The 20,611-nt window shown below is 41.9% G+C and overlaps 1 protein-coding gene across 1 annotated transcript in view; it reads left to right on the top strand.

Annotated features, from left to right (window-relative positions):
- vwf (von Willebrand factor) overlaps positions 1 to 20,611 on the top strand; it is a 119,283-nt gene that overhangs the window by 33,144 nt on the left and 65,528 nt on the right. Inside the window, exons 17-24 of the mRNA XM_078553539.1 lie at positions 582 to 676; positions 9,491 to 9,651; positions 9,732 to 9,835; positions 16,015 to 16,153; positions 16,831 to 16,965; positions 17,143 to 17,286; positions 18,469 to 18,609; positions 18,704 to 18,802. Coding sequence (XP_078409665.1) covers positions 582 to 676; positions 9,491 to 9,651; positions 9,732 to 9,835; positions 16,015 to 16,153; positions 16,831 to 16,965; positions 17,143 to 17,286; positions 18,469 to 18,609; positions 18,704 to 18,802 — 1,018 coding nt within the window. The remainder of the gene's footprint in view (positions 1 to 581; positions 677 to 9,490; positions 9,652 to 9,731; positions 9,836 to 16,014; positions 16,154 to 16,830; positions 16,966 to 17,142; positions 17,287 to 18,468; positions 18,610 to 18,703; positions 18,803 to 20,611) is intronic.

The following is a 20,611-nucleotide window of genomic DNA, read 5'->3' as shown; positions in this document are numbered from 1 at the left end:
GACAATCCAACCCAATCCAATCCAATAAAACCATTGGATCAGATTAGACTTGGGTGCTAATGTTTTTGCCTATTTCAAGCATAAATGTGCAAAGAACCACATACAGAGGAAGGATCCCTCACAGCTTTATTTGTAGCAAATCGAAGATTAATGATTTTTGGAAATTATTTGTAAGTGGAACGAATGTTTGTGCCACATTAAATATTTTGTTAATCAGACTAGGATTGAGTCAGTTTTGAATGAGTCCAGGTGTATAGTGTTTCGAGTTTGTAGTCAAGTTTGAGTAAAAATTCTCTGTTTGTGAATAGTACAATGAAATGTAGGAAATGATGTGCTAAGCAAACAGAATCTGCTCAGATGAACAAGGATTTGTTTGGATATTAATGTTTAGTTAGTAGAAATTGTTGTTAAAGCTGAGAGACAGTCGATGTGAAACCATCTCTGTTGTTTATGTTTCTTGTTCTGCCTCTCTTGCTCTTTCTAGTCTCTTCTTTCAAATATGGTAGACCAGACTGATGACATACCTGTGCTGGCTTGCGTTTTTTTTTCAAACTTCAAACAACCTGTATTTTTTTTTACAGCTATTGTGAAAATGGTGTGATGCGTTGCAGTGCAAGTGAATTCATCCACAGTTATCAACAAAGCATTTTCTCGAACACAGAAGAAGGTGTCAGAGGTGAGAATCTAAGGATTCAAAAGACAAAAGACAAATTGTTGGAGGGGAGGGTGTGGGGTGCATTGGGGGCAGGGGTGGGGAGGAGTTATGGTCCGAAACCCGGAAGGCTGGGTTCCCCAATTGGCACAGAGTTTTAGCCCTATAGGATTTTCCAGGGGTTTTTTGATTGTTGCTGATAAAAGAGATGTTGAAGCTTTTTGTCTTGCACTCATCAGGATAATTCGCAAGAATACCTATACTAGGGGAAAACAACAATTTATACTATATGTGAAGAGAGTGCTGATTGGTTGGCAAGTGGATCCTGATTGGTAGAGGCATTGCCATGGAGAATGCACCAAATTGATTGTGACTGACAGTTAACTGCCAAGAATTTTTAAAAAATTAAACAGGCAGCTTGCCCCTGATTGGTCAAGGCATTTCCCTGGGGAATGAGTCAGTGAATGGCTGTCATTTATTTTGTTTAGCTGAAACAGCTGCAATGTGTGTGCATGTTCTTTATGTCTGCAAAGAACAGTGCCTTGTGTATTAATATATGTAGCTTCCAGTACACGCAAATTGTGAGCCCAACTGACAATCTTAAATTGTTTGTTAACATAATTGTTATCACACTGATTGGTCAGTAATCTGGCATGCATGGAAATCCATCAGCATGTTTAATAGTCTCCAAACTAAATTACTGACAATTCCATTTAAGTATTGCTTCAACTACACAATATGGTGTGCATGTTCCCTCCCTTTTGTCTTGTGCCACAATGGGTAGCATCCCTGCCTCTGAGCCAGAAGCTCCAGGATCAATTCTCATTCCAGGACTTGATGGCCAAGGAAGGGGCTTTCACTACATTCCAAAACAGGTTGAGTATCAACTTGTAAGTGGCAGGCACTAAGAGTGGGAGAGATTCCTAGTCAGCCATGCATTGGAAAAAAAAATTGGAGCCTCTACTGTCACTGTCCATAGTTCAAGGCTACAACACGCATGTAAAAGTGTATGTTGCCATCGGAATTTGAACTCCTTGGGGGTGGGGTGACAGCCAGCTCAGTTAACTGGATGGCCTATCTGGATCAGATTGGTGCCAACAACATGGGGTTTGATCCCATGGGCAGAGAAGTGAAAAAGACGAGGATGAGGATTAGCATAAAGGAATTGTGACTTTTGCTGATCGCCAGGTATGTACCTCCACGATCTTGTGCTGCTGATTGATGACATATATTAATGGAATAGAAACGCTTGTGACTCATGAAAGTCATGGATCATTTTGTTTAAATGCTTCAGTGCCCTAGGGATGCTGTCACTGATGCTTTACATTTTACTCTTTACTCTGGACTTAAGCCTGCAAGGTAGCATTTCTTCTGATGGTCCAAGGGAGCTACATCTGGATCTGTAAACATGTATCAGTGGATTATGACTGTGCACGCAGAGCCCCCCCTTGGGTAGATAAACCGCCCTGGAGCCTTCTCCAAAATTCTTAGAGCTAAATGGACACGGAATTCAGTAGCTATTTAGATCATTTCAGTTACAGCAATCAAAAATGAAAGTTTACCTTTAAGAAATTACTTCATGAGAGGCCAACCTTATACACTTGGCATAAAGTAGCAGCAAGATCTGCATGGGCAGAGGTTTTCACTCAGCATGCGGGCGTGTGCCTGACCCACTCAAGCATGGAATGGCGCATGATGACGTTGGGTGAGTGCCCCGATGCCATCACACACTTGAGCGATATTTTGGTCAGTGGGTGGGTGTACGGGATGGTAGCGTGTCAGCCAACAATTAAGAAACCTAATTAAGGCCATTAACATAGTAATCAACAGTGATTTTTTGTTACCCGACCAATGTTATGGTTTGGGGATGGGTGAACTGGCCAGGCGGCCTTTGCCTTTTTGAGGGAACCTCATCCAGGGGTGGGCTGACATTTCCAATATTAATTTTTTAAAAAGATAAAAATGCTTGGACAGAATTTACATCAGCCATATATTCAGGTGACTGATCCTGATGTGTGGACATTTTTTTTCAGCATTTGAAAATCTTTATTTATGTCTTTTGAATTCTTCAGCTCCCTGAGGCAACTCCCTGCCTTCAAGGAGCTTTCTGTGAGCACTCACCCACACCCACACCCACGCTGACTTCAGCGCTTGCCCTCCTCCTGCCCCCACCCCAGCAGCGCTGAGCATTTCAGTGCTCCTTTCACACTGGCTGGCAGTTAATTTGGTAGCCAGCGTGAAATCACGGCTGGGGGCCAATTACGGGCGGCGGCCTGTTTCCCGGCTGCTCCCGGACCCGCCGACCGCACCCAAACGCTGAACTCAAAATCCTGCCTCATGAGACTTGGAAAATTTCACAGAAGTGCACTCTGTGAAATTGATTCTGCTAGTTAAACTCTGGTAAATATTGTGGGACTGCAGATATTGTGAGTGAAAAAGTTCAGCTGGGAAATGCACAAGGACAGCAGGAATTTGGTAATACAGATTAGCGTGCCAATTTCCAACCCCCATGTGTTTCAATCACACCAGTGCTGACCACACAGTGTGGTTAATACAGTACCCTGTTCATTCATTCATGAATGTGTGCTCTGCCTGAAGGCAGGTGCTTGGCTCTTTCCCTGCTGATATTCACTCTGAGTTGTTTCCTTGGCAGTTTTGGTCAGTGCCTTCCTTTCTCAGGAGCAGGGTCAGGAGACAGGCCCCAAGCCTTCCTCAGCCAGAACAGGAATTAAACCTATGCTGTTGCTGTTATTCTGAACCACACGCTAGCCATCCAGTCAACTGAGCTAACCAGCCCCTAGCCTCCTGTAGCACCACTTGAGTGCAGAGAGATGTCTCAGAGTACCTTTCAGCACAGAACACAAGGATTCAAAACTAAACAGGAGAGGGAAAAAAAAGTGTTTGGAAGTAAAAGCAAAGAGAAGGACTAGGAGAATTCTGAAGGCAAATGAAGGAGATGGAGGCACTGGAGGAGAGAGTTACGGAGAGACGGAAGGAGTATTGTGGCTGATGGAACAGCCCCCTGTGATGGAGCAAAGCAAAGGGGAACAGTAAGCAGGATGGCATTGGAACATTGAAGGGTGTGTGAAAGCACTGAGACCAGGATTTTACGGCCCCTAACGCCCAGAGAAAGAATGCAGCCACAAGGTTCCTTGGTTAAATCAAAATAATTTTGCTACACAAAAATCAAAGAACATGAATACTAATAACTGCGCCTTAAATAGTCAGTCATGTTAAATATACTAAAAGTACAATGAACTCAGTTGCTTATAATCTTTAAATCACATGTCCTTCCACACCCATTAGACTTAATACCCTCAAGAAACTGATTCAGGTTTTTATCAAAAATTGGAAAATCAACTGCTTGGCCTGAGTACTGCTTCAAAGATACATATAAAGGTTGAGATTTCTTGAGCCTTCTGCTTACTTCCAGCAAGGTTTTCCCTTTAAATCTCCTCCAATCATCCTACAGTTGCAAACTCCCTGTTCAATACGGGTACCTCTAGCATGTTAAGCGTAGCCGCCTTGGGTCAGAACTCTCCTGGTTCTAATTTTTTAACTTTGGAGTTTTGCATCTCTCTCTCTAACTCTCTCTAACTCTCTCTCTCTCACTCTCTCCCTCTCTCTCTCTTGCTCTCCCTCTCTCTCCCTTCAGGAGTCCAACGCAGTGTTAATAGTCCCTCAGTTAACAAGATTTTAAACTCTAGTATCGCTGAAAACATTTTTTGTCAAAGCTTTCGTCTTGCATTCCTCAGGACAATTCTTTGTTCTTTGCAGAGAAAGAACATGTACACACATTACACCTGTTTCAGCTAAACAAAATAAGTGACAGCCATTCGCTGGTTCATTTCTCAGGGTAATGCCTTGACCAATCAGAGTCAAGCTGATTAATTTAAATTTCAAACAATGCTTGGAAGTTAACTGTCAGTCACCATTAACTGGTGTATTCTCCATGGCAATGCATTCTTGTGAGTTGTCCTGATGATTGCAAGAAAAAAAGCTTCGAAAAAAAACTTTACTCAGCAGTACTCAAGTTTTGTACTACTAAATGACTATTTTGAACTCTTTTACCCAAAACACAAAATTTCAACTGAATTCTGTTTGAGAGCGTTTTCTCGCCTGTAGCCAGCTTGTTCTCAAGCCTAAAACCTAAACTGCAAAACCATAGAATCACACCCCTATAATTAACTTACGGTGACTTTTTTCCTCTATCGTTTATCTACCAGCCAACCTGGTCACATGCTCATTTAATGGACACCAAGTGCTTTACCAGAAATCATATCTTAGAGAAACCTGGTTCTTAATGGGACAATCACCCCAACACAAAATACCACTTTTTCCTCCAAAAGTAGTTGGGCCATCACAAGGGCCTTAAAATCAATTTGCTGCGGCACAGAGAGATGAAAATAGGGGAGATAGGAGCACCAACCTTGGCAATCTAGTCTGTAGCATTTTGGATGAATTTTAGATGGTGGTGGGATTTGGTCAACAAGACGGATGGATTGGGGTTTCTACAGCGGAGAGGGGGAGATAGGGATGGAAGTAAATGATTTTTTGGAGATGAGCAAAATGGAAAATAGCAAACAGTGCAGTGAACAATTCACAATTCCAGTACTTCTGGGATTAGTCCAGATGTGACAGCTGGGGAAATTGACTTAGTCAAAGCAAGTGGTATGTGGAGGTTTGTAGAAGTCAAACAGGATAGCTTCAGATTTTTCTGACATTTAGCTGGAGGAAGTATTGGCTCTCCCTGGCCTTAATGTTGGAGTAGCAGTTAGAAAGCCTAGTGTCAGCCTGGGCATTGTTGGAGCAGGACAAGAGGCAGAAAATTATTGTTTTGCATGGGCAAACTGACCCTGATAATGTTGTCAAGGGAAAGCTCGTGAATGATGAAGTGGAGAAAATCAAAAAAGGAGCCTTTGGGTACATCGGAGATGACAGTGCATTTGGATTTACTTTCATCTGCCCCCATATTTTGCTCAGTCAAATTATACAGATACTTCCTCACACCCAGTCTCTGCTTAGAGCGATGACTTGTGAGGACTATATTTATAGAAGTTTTAGAAACTATACCCTATGTTTTTGTATTATATACTTGAACAGCTTTGTGATCACAACGTATATGTGGCGGGGAATGGAATGCATTTATATTTTTGTTACCTTGTTTCCGCATCAAGCATTCCTAGGTCATGCATAGCAAGCTTCAATATCTCATCTGCACAGTCAGAAAAAAAACTCTTCCTCCCATTCTGTGAGATTACCAGTTCCTTACATTATAACAATATCAATTTTCAAAAAGTACTTAATTTTCTGTATTGTAAAGTGTTTGGGGTATCCTCAGGTTATGAAAGACACCATATAAATGTCACAAAATGCAATATAAATACATTCAGGCCTGGGCTGATAAGTGGCAAGTAACAATTGCAACACACAAGTGCCAGCTAATGACCATCCGTAGTAAGAGAGAATCTAACTACCTCCCCTTGACGTTCAACAGCATCACCATCACTGAATACCTCACCATCAACATCCTGAAGGTTACCATTGACCAGAAATTTAACTGGACCAGCCATTCAGATACTGTGGCTCCTAGAGTGAGTCAGGATTGGAAATCCTGCATTGCATAGTTCACCTCCTGACTCCCCAAAGCCTGTCCACCATCTACAAGGCACAAGTCAGGAGTGTGACAAAATACTCTGCACTTGCCTGGATGAGTGCAGCTCCAACAACACTCAAGAAGCTCAACATCATCCAGGACAAAGCAGCCTGTTTGATTGGCACCCCACCCACCACCTTAAACGTTCACTCCCACTATCACCACTGCACAGTGGCAGCAGTGTGTACTATCTACAAGACGCACTGCAACAGCTCACCAAGGCTCCTTCAACAGCACATTCCAAACCAGCGACCTTTACCACCTAGAAGACAGGGGTAGCAAACACGCGGGAACACCATCACCTGCAAGGACCCCTTTCTTATTCAAGATACCCAGATGGTGAAGGATAGAACTGGAGCCTAATCTTTACACACTTGCAAGCATTTGTTTACAGAGACACACAGTACAAACATGCACGTCCTAACTCAGTAACCATAGTTTCAATCTGCTGTTATATTACGGAGCACAAGTGAATTCACAATTTATGCCCATGATCTGAATAGAATTAAATTCTCAATTACTAAACAATTGACACCCTTCAAATCATACAACATCCTGATTTAGAACTATATCACTGTCACTGAGTAAAACCTTAGAACTCTGTAACAGCACTATGTGTGCACCTGCACCACAAGGACTGCAACAGTTCAAGAAGGCTGGTCATCACCGCCTTCTCAAGGGCAATTTGGGATGAGCAATAAATGCAGATGTTGCTAGAAATGCCCATAATAGGTGAACAAACAAAAACGTTATTTTGTCTTTAGTGTCAGTTCTGAGCAGTTCTCTGTGAATCACGTGGGATCTTCAAACCAAGGTTTCTAAGATGAACTGCCAATTTATTAGCTAACCAATTATGCCCTCAATCCCTTATAAATTCATTCAAAAAATCTGTTTAAGACCCTAAGTAGTAATCCATCATGGTTTTTAGTCCATAAAGATCCACACAGCAAAGCTGAGAGGTGAGTTGGAGACAATGGACTGGATACAGCTATTAGGAGGAAAAACTGTCAAGTCAGTGGGTGGCATTCAAATTTGAGATTCTGCAGGCACAGTGTAGACATGTCCCCACAAAGAAAAAGGGTGGTACTGCCAAACCTAGAGCCCCGTGGTTATCCAGAAGCATACAAGCCAAGATTAAGCAGAAAAAGAAAGCTTAAAATAGTCATAAAAGACTTAATACAGTAGAAAGTCTAAAGAAGTATAGAAAGCACAGGGGTGAAGTAAAAATAGAAATTAAGAAAGCAAAGGGAGGATACGAAAAAATATTGGCAGGTAAAATCAACGAAAATCCTAAGATGTTTTACCAGCGTATTAAGAGCAAGAGAATAACTGAGGAAAGGGTTGGGCCGATCAAAGATGTACATGGTAACTTGTGCTCTGATGCTGAAGATACGGGCAGCGTTCTCAATGAGTACTTTGTCTCTGTCTTCACTAAGGAGAGGGATGATGCAGACATTCTAGTTAAAGAGGAGAAGTGTGAAATATTAGATACAATAAGCATAGTGAGAGAGGATGTGCTGGAGGGACTTGCATTCTTGAAGGTGGGTAAATCACCAGAGCCAGATGGATTGCATCCCAGGCTGTTGAAGGAAGCCAGGGAAGAAATAGCAGATGTCCTGAGAATCATTTTACAATCCTCACTAGGTACAAGTGAGGTCCCAGAGGATTGGAGGTCTGTGAACGTTGTACCATTATTTTAAAAAGGTGCAAGAGATAGGCCAAAAAATGATAGGCCAGTCAGCCTGACTTCGGTGATGGGCAAATTATTGGAAACAATTCTGGGAGACAAGATAAGCTATCACTTAGAAAGGCACAGATTGATCAGGGATAGTCAGTATGGTTTTGTTAGGGGAAGATCATGCCTTACTAACAATAGAATTTTTTGAGGAAGTAACAAGGAGGATTGATGAGGGTGGATGTTTTCTACATGGATTTCAGTAAGGCATTTGACAAGGCCCCACATGACAGACTGTCCAGGAAAGTGAGATCTCTTGGGATACAGGAGAAGGTGGCAGGTTGGATCCAAAACTGGCTCAGTGACAGGAAACAAAGGGTAATGGTCAATGGATGTTTTTGCAAATGGAAAACAGTTTCCAGTGGTATTCCGCAGGGCTCAGTGTTGGGGTCCTTGCTGTTTGTTGTATATATTAATGATTTATACTCAAATGTGGGAGGCATGATTGGGAAATTTGCAGATGACACAAAAATTGGCTGTGTAGTTGATAGTGAAGAGAATAGTTATTGGCTCCAGAATGATATCAATGGTTTGATTGAGTGGGAAGAGAAGTGGGAAGTGGAATTCAATATGGAAAAGTGTGATTTGGGGAGGGCAAACAAATCAATGGAATACTCAATAAATGGGAAGTTATTGAGAGGGGTTGAGGAAGTGAGAGTCCTTGGAGTGCATGTTCACAGGTCCTTGAAGGTGGCAGGACAGGTGGACAATGTGGTAAAGAAAGCATATGGAATGCTTTCCTTTATTGGGCGAGGTATTGAATACAAAATCAGGGATGTAATGCTGGAACTGTATAAAATTCTGGTTAGGCCACAGCTGGAATTTTGTGTACAGCTCTAGTCACTACCTTACAGGAATGACATAATTGGTCTGGAGAGAGTGCAGAGGAGATTTACAAGAATGTTGCCAGCGCTTGAAAATTGCAGCTATGAGGAGAGATTGGATAGGCTGGGGTTGTTTTCCTTAGAACAGAGGAGGCTAAGGGGTGACCTATTGAGGTGTACAAAATTATGAGGGGCCTAGATAGGGTAGACAGGAAAGACTTGTTTGAGGGATAAATTACCAGGAGGCATAGATTTAAGGTGATTGGTGGGAGGATTGGAGGGGACATTGAGGAAAAACTTCCTAAACGGCCTAAGTTGGTGGTTGAGGCTGAAATGCTCAACTAATTTAAAAGGTGCCTGCATCTGCATCTGCATCTGAAGTGTTGTAACCTGCAAGGCTATGGACCAGGTGCTGGAAAATGGGATTGAAATGAGCGGTTAGTTTCTTTTTTCTCTCTTTGGCCAGCGCAGGCACGATGGGCTGAATGGTTTCTTTCTGCTCTGTAACTGTTCTATGGTTCAGAAATGCTGTACAACTGATGTTACAAAAATGACATATATCATCACAGCTTTATTTTTAAATGCACCCGACAGATACTGAATTCCAAACTCCTTTCTTTCAGCCAAACGAGAGATAAGCTGCAGCCCACCAATGAGAAGAGTTGTTTGCCCTGAAGATGATCCTACAGCACAAGGCATCGAGTGCATGCAGACATGTCAAAACTATGACTTGGATTGCGTGAGCTCAAAATGCACATCAGGCTGCATGTGTCCTCACGGGAAGGTAAGAACTCTGAACATACAATGAAATAAGGCACTGTATCTAACTCTTAATACATACTTTATGTATGATCTGTGCTTTAGGTACAACTAGCGAACACATGCATTTCTCCAGAAATGTGTCCATGTCTACACAACGGCAAGGAATATGCTCCTGGCGAATCTATCAGGCAGGACTGCAATACCTGGTAATGTAACTTACTTACTGTAATTAATACAGGCATGTTTAGAATTCACTAAAATTCATTGCAAATTTAGTATCAGAAAATCGTTGGATGCAAAATTTGTTGGACAAACTTATGTCACTGGTAGTTTTTTTGATTTTGCATGCCTGGTGTGAAGTTTCACTCATGGACAATACAGATAGTAAATCAGGTCACATACACTGCTCACAGCTTTCTGACCATTGGAAATTTATGATCAATGCTTGCCCAAGTTTCCATTATTTAGTCACAACAGGTAAGGGCCCTGGCCAGGCACCTGTCAGAACATCACCTCTCACAGCTAGTTTATGCGGAATGCAGCTAAGCTGTACAAAGTAGGAAGATCCCAAGTTTGATCCTGGATTTGTGTTTTCAGCCAGATGTGTGGAAGGGCTGTCAAATTAATACTTCAGAAGTAGGAGGGGGTTTGGTCTTGTACCATCCTGTTGGAAGTATTCCTAGGTTAACATTGGGTGAGAGCAGGATTAATCTCAGCCTTGACAGCCAGTTTGAGTGCTAACACTCAGATCAGGGACAGGCATGGTCTGTGTGCCCCCTGGTCAGGTCTCGTAATTTTTCTTGCTGACCCATCAGCTTGCAGCCTCATGTACTGTCAGACATTCATGCGGGAGTGGGAATTCGGCAGGAGGCCACAGTCAGCGATCCAGTTGTAGGGGGTATTTGATTGCACTTAGGGACAGTGAGGATGGATTTCCCAGGGTAAGGGAAGCTTAGGAGATGCTTGGGCGAGCACTCCAGCCTCCCATGACCCACAAAGATACCTAAAATTAAATGTAACTACTTACCTTTGCAGGCGTCTTCTGACCAATGATCCACCTCCCAACAGGCCTGGCTTCTCTGCTCAGATCTCCAGCTGATATCATAGTCAGGTCCCAATTACTATATTGGGACCCAATTCTCTGATTTAAAGAAGGCCCATGCTCCTTCTCTACTAGTGTCCTACCCGCCTGCTCAGGTTAACATTGGGATACATAAGGAAGGCTCAGGGTCAGAGGGGGTAGGTGACTATCTTTATTTTAACTGTTCCTCTGCTTGGTTCCTGCCAGGAGGCGGGAGTTAAAATTGAGGCCTTACTCTCAATGCTTCTCCTGATGGGTATAGGGACATGCGTTCAAAAGGCCTTTGGCTGAACTATGTTCAAACTGAGGGGATCGCAAATGCACACATCTGCACACATGAAGTTCTATTATTTTTTAATGGGAAAAGGTGCGGCATCAATAAACAGAAACTATATCACAGAGAGCTAATGCAAACAATTGTAAAGGAAAAGGCGTGCCATTATCTTGTGCACATTGACTGTCACCGTGTTTTGTAAATCTGTGAGATTGTTTTGTCACATTTAAAGGGTTCATTCTGATAGTTCCAGCAAATTGTTTGTTGCATTACAATGATTAAATGGTCAGACAATTGTAATGAACTTTATTTAACAAGTTGGCATTAAATACAATGTACAAACTAGAGATGGCCCTAAAGCAGTATGTAGTTTTCATAAGATAATCAGATAACCTCAAAATGACAATAAATAGATGCATACTAGGTTGTATCAGCATGGAATTAAACCAACGTTCATGCATTTATTGTGCAAACTTCTCTGGAAAGTTAACTCCACTCAGGGAGCCGTCTGCTGGATTAGTTCCTGTCTCCACATTACTTCTGTTTAATAAACACAGCATTCTTCCAGCACCACTTCCCTGACATAAATTCCTTTCTATTATTTAATCTACACTGTAAACACATGTTTCAATATGTATGCTTCCCACTGACTGAGAGCAACCACTGACTGCTTTTTCCTGACTGCTAGCGCATTTTGTTGTCCAATGGAAATGCCTCATGTCTAACAGCCTGTCAGAACACGAACCTGGAAATCCCTTTCGAGTGGTTGTCAGTACACGAACATTTAACAGACTTGTTTTCAAATCTTGTCTCTGCTATTTTAATAGAAGCATTAACCTACTTAACATAAATGGATTCATACTGTAATTCTATTAAAATGCCAGACACGGATCATTACACATTTGGAAATAACATTGAGTGGGGTTATCATTGTGAACCCCAGAGGAGATTTTTTTCTTAATTCTAAAGCATGGAGCTCTGCTCATGATTTCATGTTTGTTCTTCTAGCAGAGAGAAAAAGAATTAATTCAAGAAACATTTTAACCAACGTAGTGAATATAAGGAATTGATTTGTTAGTTTACTTCTGCTATGTAGTCCAAGGATTAAAAAAATACTGATAAGAAACAGGACAGTGGAAAAATCTTCATTTGAAGTCTTGTATTCTTGCCAAGAAAAGAAAATAATCTTCCTGGAAAATTTTATGAAATCACTCATGGGAAATGCTCTTCCCATAATTTCTTGTGCTAACAGATGGAAAATTGCAGAGATTGTGTGCCAGATTTCCTAATTTGCGTTCCCAATGGATGAGCTTCCCTTTGCCGAAAGTGCAATGTCGGAAAATTACCCTGTTATTATTTTCTGCTGGATGGTTAATCACATAAGTTTGCAGTAAATGGTGCAACCTTCATACTTGTTCGGCTTGAACACACATGGTCATTTCTTCCCAGTACATTTTGTCTGTTGAGTGTGAGCATGGATGTTGGGCTGCCTGGTAGAATATCTGCATCTGAACTTGAATTAAAGATCTCAAATAGGCTGCAAACCTGCCTGGAACAATAGAGAACGTGTTTTCAAACTGCAAAATTCCTGGACATTATAGGAGGATTCTCAGCACCACAGGACACATTGATATTTAAGCAATTTATCCAATAAAACGTCTCTTGACAGATACTTGGTTGGGTGAATTATGTTGCAGTGCGTAAGGGGCTTTAATTCAAATGTGCAAAGGAGATAAGCCTGAAGAATTCTGCTCCTGAGACAACATTTCCCACCCCCCCCCCCCCCCCCCTTCGGGGGGGCGGGGTTGTGCGGTTGTGGACGCGGGCGGGCGGATTCCTGATCGGCGCTCCCAGTCGGGGGCGCGCCACCATTTTACGTGGGTGGGCCAATTAAGGCCTAATCTGTTTGGGATGTTGCTTTTGATATCTGGTGAATTTGTGCCCAGAAACCCCTCTGCATTTCCATGTCACCTATCTTTCCATCATTCCACTTTCATTTCTTTTTACCGAAGTGTGCCACCTCACCTTGACAGATATTGAATTCTATCTTTTTTTAAGTTCATTTATAGAATGTGGCCTTCACTGGCTGGGCCAGCATTTTTATTGCCCATCCCTAATTGCTCTTCAGAAGCTGGTGGTGAGCTGCCTTCTTGAACCGCTGCAGTCCATGTGATGTAGGTGCGCCCACACATTCTATCTGGCACAAACCGTTTGAAAGTTGGGCCGGGAGAAGCAGGAGCCCAGCCCCAGTGATTTGCAAAGACAACCTGGGCTCTTCTGCTCACCAGCTTCCCGCCATTCTCCCAAGAACTGACCCCTACCATTTTGTGGGACTGGCAGGCTCTCATGTTCCGCCTGCAGCATGCTGGCCTTCTGGTAATGAAGCCGGGTTCACTTCAATGGAAGGGCTGATCCTCCCATTGGGACTATTTAGCCACTGGCTAACTTGCTCTGACAAGAGGATGAGCCAACATCTGCCATTCATCTTTTGGTGACATTATTATGGGATATGTTCCTCTTGGGTTCCTGTAGGCTTGCCAGCATTATTATTGACCTAGAGCAAGCAGCCAAAATCTCACTACACTCAGAAAGCTTCTCACCAACTGTTGCACACACCAGCGCGACTGCACACCATTTCAGATTTAGATATGGCTATACAAAATGGGCAGGCAGGTAAAGATCATTCGTCTCATCAACACTGTTCCACACTCATGACTAAGCAATTCATCCGTCCATCTCCTCAGCCTTGTAATCTCTGGGGAGATGCAAAAAAAAAAGGGAAAAACTCCAGGACCAATTAAGAGAAAAGTACACTTGAAAATTCCTCTCTATCCTCTGAAGGCATTTCAAACCAGTGCAAGACATCACATGGATAGTGAGCTTGAGGTGACAGTGCCAGGTGAATCACAGTGTACTGGTGAGAAGGAACAAGTGCTGGCAGAGCAGGAAGCTGCTGCCATGAGAGCCAATCTATTGGCACTAAGGGAAAATGGCACTAACGTCATGACATCTGACACAAAGTAGGTGAATAAATTGTTTTTCTGGAACTCACTCCCCAACTGTGCAGTGATGGAGTGGAAGACTTTTCTGTTCATGTCAGCCCATTACATTATCACAAGGGCCATACGGGTGCAATCAATATACTTTGGAAAAAGTGTTTTCTTCGCTCTCTTCCAATAAATACAGTGAGCTCCAAGAACTGAAAACAAATTCCTGAGCTCCAAGAGCACAAGAAATAGGAGTAGGCATAGACCATATGGCCCACTGAGCCTGCTCCGCCAGTCAATACGTTCATGGCTGATCTTAGGCTTCAACTCCACTTTCCTGCCCACTCCCCATATCCCTTAATTCCCTGAGAAACCAAAAATCTTTCTATCCCTGCCTTAAATGTATTCAATTATGGAGCATCCACAACCCTCTGGGGTAGAGAATTCCAAGGATTCACAACCCTTTGAGTGAATTAATTTCTCCTCATCTCAGTCCTAAATAGTCAGCCCCTTTTCCTGAGGCTGTGCACTCGTGTGTGGCACCAAAAAGGGATCAAGAGTCTAAGGGATTGATTCCTAATCTATGGGTGTGATTAATGTACTGCACGTGTTATGTGTGAAAGAGCGAAAATTACAGGTTTCACCATTAATCAGTATTGATAGTGTGATTTTCATCATTACAGATAGTCTTGCAGATTCAGAATCACTACTGGCAGGGAAGCAGGACATGGATTTTATACACAGTGCCGGCCTGGCAGAAAGCAAATGGAGAAACTGCCCATTTTCTGACCCAAGCACAATCAATTTCTATTGGCATAAACATTTACTCAGATTTTTCTGAACTTTAATAATTTGAATTCAGACCTTGTAGGAATCAGACATTTTACATTGGAAAGTGTGCTTGTGCTGCATTCGAGATATATGGGCACATCTGGATCAGGCTGGAAAGTTACAACCACAAACTTTTTTAGATGGGAATCCTAGGCCTGAATTTTTCCCGCTTTGGGCGGGCTTGGCGGCAGTGGGCGGGGGCGGTCCCACAGCCAATGAACTCCGCACCGCCATTTTAAGCAGGTGGGCCAATTAAGGCCCACCCAGCGTAATACGCAAGCGCTGAGCGCCACCTGTGCGGGCAGGGGGGAGGAGGGAGAGTCAGGCTAGCGCTCTTTTGCGCATGCACGTGTTAGAGTGCTTCAATCTCCCTCAGGCACAGAGCTGCCTCAGGGAGATTGAAGTGCTTTTGAAAGCAATAAATACAATCAATAAAAATTTAATGAAACATGTTCCCCCATGCGACTGTCTCACATGAGATGGGCCATGTCTTTATTTTTCAGAAAAACTTTTTATTTAATCCATAAAAGCTTTAGGAAACCTCACCCACTTGTGGATGAGCTTTCCTAAAAAAACGTAAAGGCCGCTTGGCCTTTTTGCCTGCCCGCCAACCGTAAGGTTGGACGGGCAACGTAAACTTGACATTAATTACTTCATTAATGGCCTTAATAGGCCTATCAATTATCGGCGGTCACACAGCCAACTCCAGCGCATGCCCGCCGAACGAAACATTGCGAGACAGCACAATGACATCGGGATGAACGCCCAATGCCATCATTTTACATGTCGGGCCTGTCTCTGCACGCCGACTGTAAAATCCTGGCCCTAGCTTCCTTAAAAGGGTAAAAGATTCAATTGAGAATTGCTTGTGCAAATGGCGTTAGATCAAATTCAATATGTGAGAGTTTGCTGCTATTAGGAAAGTGTTTTTTTACAGCATCCCCATGATTGAGAGGATAAGTGGAACTGAGCCATGATAGGAAGGTCACCACTCGTCTTTGGCATGTGCTGAATTATTTGATATAACTTGAGGCAGTGGTGGAACACAACAGGTAACTTCAGCGATCCATGACTTGGGGGGGATAGGAACATGTTTACTAACTGCTTTTGTCCCAGCCTCAAAATTGAGTGCAAATTGTTTATTCTGGACTCAATAACTGACACTATTCAGTGAAATTAGAAGCCAATTTTTGTTGCTGTTTGTTTTTGCAGCAAATGCCTTAATCGCAAATGGCACTGCACTGACAAGGTCTGTGATGGCACCTGCATCGGGATCGGTGAGGCCCACTACATAACTTTTGATGGTCTGAAGTATACATTCCCAGGCAAATGTCAGTATGTCCTGGTTCAGGTAAGAATTACATCCCCATGCTATGGCTTTTTACATCATTTCACAATGGATAGTGAATTATGGGGATTTCTCAACATGTGCTCCCGCAGTTAAGACTCCACGCTGGCAGTGTACCTTTATACAGTTTACCTGTATGTCCTTATCTTTGTAAAGTAAATAACTGAGATTTGAAATAACATAGTAGCATAGCAATGTTTTGGGCAGGAGAAACCATTGGTTAAAACCATATGCCATAAATAAGAACAGAAAATGCTGGAAATACTCAGCAGGTCAGGCAGCAAGCATCTGTGGAGAGAGAGACAGATTTAAAGTTTCAGGTCCATGACCTCTCATTGAGCCTGCTCCAAGCTACCCAATTGATTCTTTACTGTGATTCTAGAGTTAATACCTTTGTATCCCTTTCCCTGACAGGAATTAAACCTGCCCATGGGTATTAGTCCATAATCCTACTGGTAACCTCTTCATTAAATCAATCCCTTATGTTAAGAAAAACATGCTAATTTTCTTATTTTCTTTCAATACTTTTAACTGTGCCACCTGATCCTTGAATCCTGCTCCTGACTAAAGAATCTTTCTCAACTCAACACTCCATACTTATGGGAACCTCAAAGAAGTATGCTTATATACAGTTGACCAATTTATTTGCTTCCTTCATCACCTTTTGAATTTTTTTTTAGGATAGTTGTGATGGAATTGAAGGGACGTTTCGCATAATAGTGGAACACACTGGCTGTGGCTTGCCAGGAGAAGAATGTTCAAAAGACATCACTGTGTTCTATGAGGGAGGAGAGTTGGAGCTGTTTGGAAATGAGGTATGTAATGGGAACACCAGATAGGAATGTTTGTCCATATCATTTTGATCCATGCTAGCTTTTGGAGTTGCGTAGTAAATCATTATTTGTGCATTTGTTAAAAGTGGCTTCCTAGCACAACATTTTAAAATGTCACTTATTTGCATATGGTTTTAACTTATGTCCTTCTTTGGTCAGGTGACCATCAAAAATCCAGTTAAGAATGAAGATATTCAGATACTCACGTCTGGTCTTTACTACATAATTGTATTGGGTAAAAAGATTTCTATACTGTGGGACAAGGGCACTCGAATTTCTGTTCAACTTCAGGGCCTGTACAAGGTGAGTTGATTTTACTGATTTACTTCTTCCTGGCTTCTTCCTCTCTCCCTTTCTTCTTTCATCCCTCCCTTCCCTCCTTCAGTCCATCCAGCTATCTATCCATCCACCCATCCATCCATATTCTCAATCCTTTCTCCCTCCAATCGTTTCTGCCTTCTTTCTTTTCTGTAGATTTGTTATTGGGACCAGGCTGTATCAAGCAGGAAAATATTTAAGTACTGAAAGAAAAAGGATTGTTTAATTAGCTATGTACAATTGCCAACCATACAGAAAACTTTCAAATTGGACAGAAAAATTAGGAAACTCCTGATACTTTTTATGGATGCAGTTACATCAGTTACATCAAAAATGCTCTTTTCTCTAGAAAATAGAAGGCTAAGAGGTGAGCTGACAGAGGTCATATAGGCTATGGAATGGTTTGTTAGGGTAGACATGAAGAAAATATTTCCAATTGTGAGGGAGTCCAAAACCAGGAGCCGTAAATACAAGATAGTCGCTAATAAATCTAATAGGCAATTCAGAGAGTGGTTACACACCACTGTTCTACACTAAACCATGATTAGCATAGAAGTGCTGAAGGGGAAGCTAGATAAGTACATGAAGGAGAAAGGAATAGAAGGACATCCTGATGGGGTAAAATGAAGTAGGGTGGGTGAGGTTTGTGTGAAGCATAAACACCAGCATTGATCAGTTGGGCCAAATGGCCTGTTTCTGTATGGTATCAATTGTAATTCTGTGTAATACAGTCAAAAGTAAGATGATATAAACAAGAATAAAATAGTACAATTCATTCTTTTGCAGCTCTTATTGTTTCAGCTCATTAAACCTGGTGGTTCTGAAGGAGTCACCTGCAAAATCTATGAAATGTTGAGTTATATTAATCAGGTTCCCACCTTTGGCTATTACAATTTTTTTCACTTTTTCAAATAATTCTAGAATTGGCATTGTCTTTACCTTTTGATGTTTCTTGTAAAAGATCTACCAAGAAGCATTTAATAATTAGAATGAGTTATCTTCATAACACTATGATATACAACAATGTATGAGTTGGAAGAAATATTTATGTACTGTTGTGTTTCAGCTGAAATATTTATGCTAAGGCAGTTTCATTTAAAGAAATTTAATCTATAATTTGCCTTCTTCAAATCCACCCTCCCCCACCCCCCACCTCCCATGATACAGGGTAAAGTCTGTGGATTGTGTGGTAATTTTGATGGAAATGAAAATAACGATTTAGTGGGCAGTGGCAATCAACTTGAGATTGAGCCCATTGACTTTGGGAATTCATGGATGGTGAAACATCTGTGTGCAGATGCCTACCAGGTAACTTCTTGAGTTATGTTAGTCTGTTAACATTTTCTTCCAAAGACTGTTTGCTTGAGGTAAGCATTTGTTCTGATTTTATTCCATTTCCCAGACACCTTCTCCATGCAGTGGAAACAGCTTGAAGCAAGCATTAGTTGAAAATTCATGTGACATCATAAAAAGTGGCCTGTTCAGTGAATGTGCACAGTTGGTAAGTTTCCTTTCCAAAAGGCTTTAATAGACTGAATTAGCATAATGAATTTCATATGTCCAGCCAGGATTAATCCTACAAGCAGGGGCTCCAGAATTGTTTCATCATGAGGTTGCCTACTCCAAGCATGCATAGCATTATTTGCCAGTCCATGTTTTCCATGGGTATAGAAAGTGACAGTTTTATTGTACAGGCATAATGCATTTACACTATGGTATCGATATTAAGCCATGTATTTACAGTTTCAGCTGGAGGTTGTCTTTCTCATCCAGTGGTAAATCCACCCATTGAAAGCTTATGTTAAAGGCAAGCAGCATTTTCACATGTGCAGCAGGGAACATTTAAATTAAGAACAACCAGTTTTCATAAGGGCAATTTAAGGTTAAGTATTTTACATTAAAATAGGGCTTGTTTTTGTAGCACCCCTCCCACATGTTAGAAGAGGGTCAATACCTGGGTTGCTTGCACTCGTCATTATGCCACCGACCTTTTGTGACTTGGGGCACCTCATCTGGCAATGGCAAGGGAATCTGCCTCCACAGGCTTTGGGTTAGCATAAGGGCAATTTGTAGAGCAATGCCATCTACCATCTGCTTCAGGGAAATTGGCTACAGAGAGGAGCGCTGTCAACAGCCTCTCACTCAATGTTTATGCTTCCTGCTATTTACCTTCGCAAAATTGCACAAATGTCCAATTTCATTGTGCTAATGGACTTCCCAAAGTCTGAGGAGCTATTAATGGCACCCCTGTGGCCAGCCAAACCCCTGGATACAATGTCATGGCATACAAGATGTACAAACATAATCTGAAAGCTGTTCACTCTATCAATGTTTACCTGATTAGTGCGCAAAGCTCCAGCTTATACACACAAATACACATTAATTTTGAAGATTTTCACTTATGCTATCAAGCACAATATAATGGCATGCAGTATTTTGCCAAGTAGTGCTGTTTAAATGAAGAGTCATTTTTAAATGTCCTTCATTGAAATGTATTGTCATTTCTCTGTTTTTATAAACTTGCTACGGGAGCGGCCTAACAGTACCAGTGTCATAGAACCCAGCAGCATCTTACAATACCATGTATCTCTTACATCACCCATTACATGCATGAGCACATCTCTGCGTACTCTGAAAGGCGTAGATAATGAAGAAGAAGGATATAAACTATAGGGAGAGTGTGATCTTACGTGGAAGGCTGTTAGAAAAATTAGAGTGTTCATGAATGATTCAATATTGATAGTAAGCCAGTTAGTCTGCTGGGGGAGCAGATAAAGCTCACATAATCAGGTAACAAGTGTAACTTATATATGACAGGTTTGAGCAAACTGTAAAGAGGCCAAAATAAAAGCAAAAAACTGCGGATGCTGGAAATCCAAAACAAAAACAAAAATACCTGAAAAAACTCAGCAGGTCTGACAGCATCTGCGGAGAGGAACACAGTTAACGTTTTGAGTCCGTATGACTCTTCAACAGAACTAAGGAGAAATAGAAAAGAGGTGAAATATAAGCTGGTTTAAGGGGAGGTGGGACAGGTAGAGCTGGATAGAGGGCCAGTGATAGGTGGAGATAACCAAAAGATGTGGTAGACAAAAGGACAAAGAGGTGTTGAAGGTGGTGGTATTATCTATGGAATGTGATAATAGGTGACATTAAGGGTAGAAAGCAGGACGAGCAAGGTACAGATAGCCCTAGTGGGGGTGGGGTGGGGGGAAGGGATCGAAATAGGCTAAAAGGTAGAGATAAAACAATGGATGGAAATACATTTAAAAATAATGGAAATAGGTGGGAAAAGAAAAATCTATATAAA

This window comes from Cetorhinus maximus, chromosome 12, assembly GCF_964194155.1.
Source record: "Cetorhinus maximus chromosome 12, sCetMax3.hap1.1, whole genome shotgun sequence".
NCBI lineage: Eukaryota > Metazoa > Chordata > Chondrichthyes > Lamniformes > Cetorhinidae > Cetorhinus > Cetorhinus maximus.
Note: the sequence above shows the minus strand (reverse complement) of the source record. Positions and strands in the feature narration are given on the sequence as shown.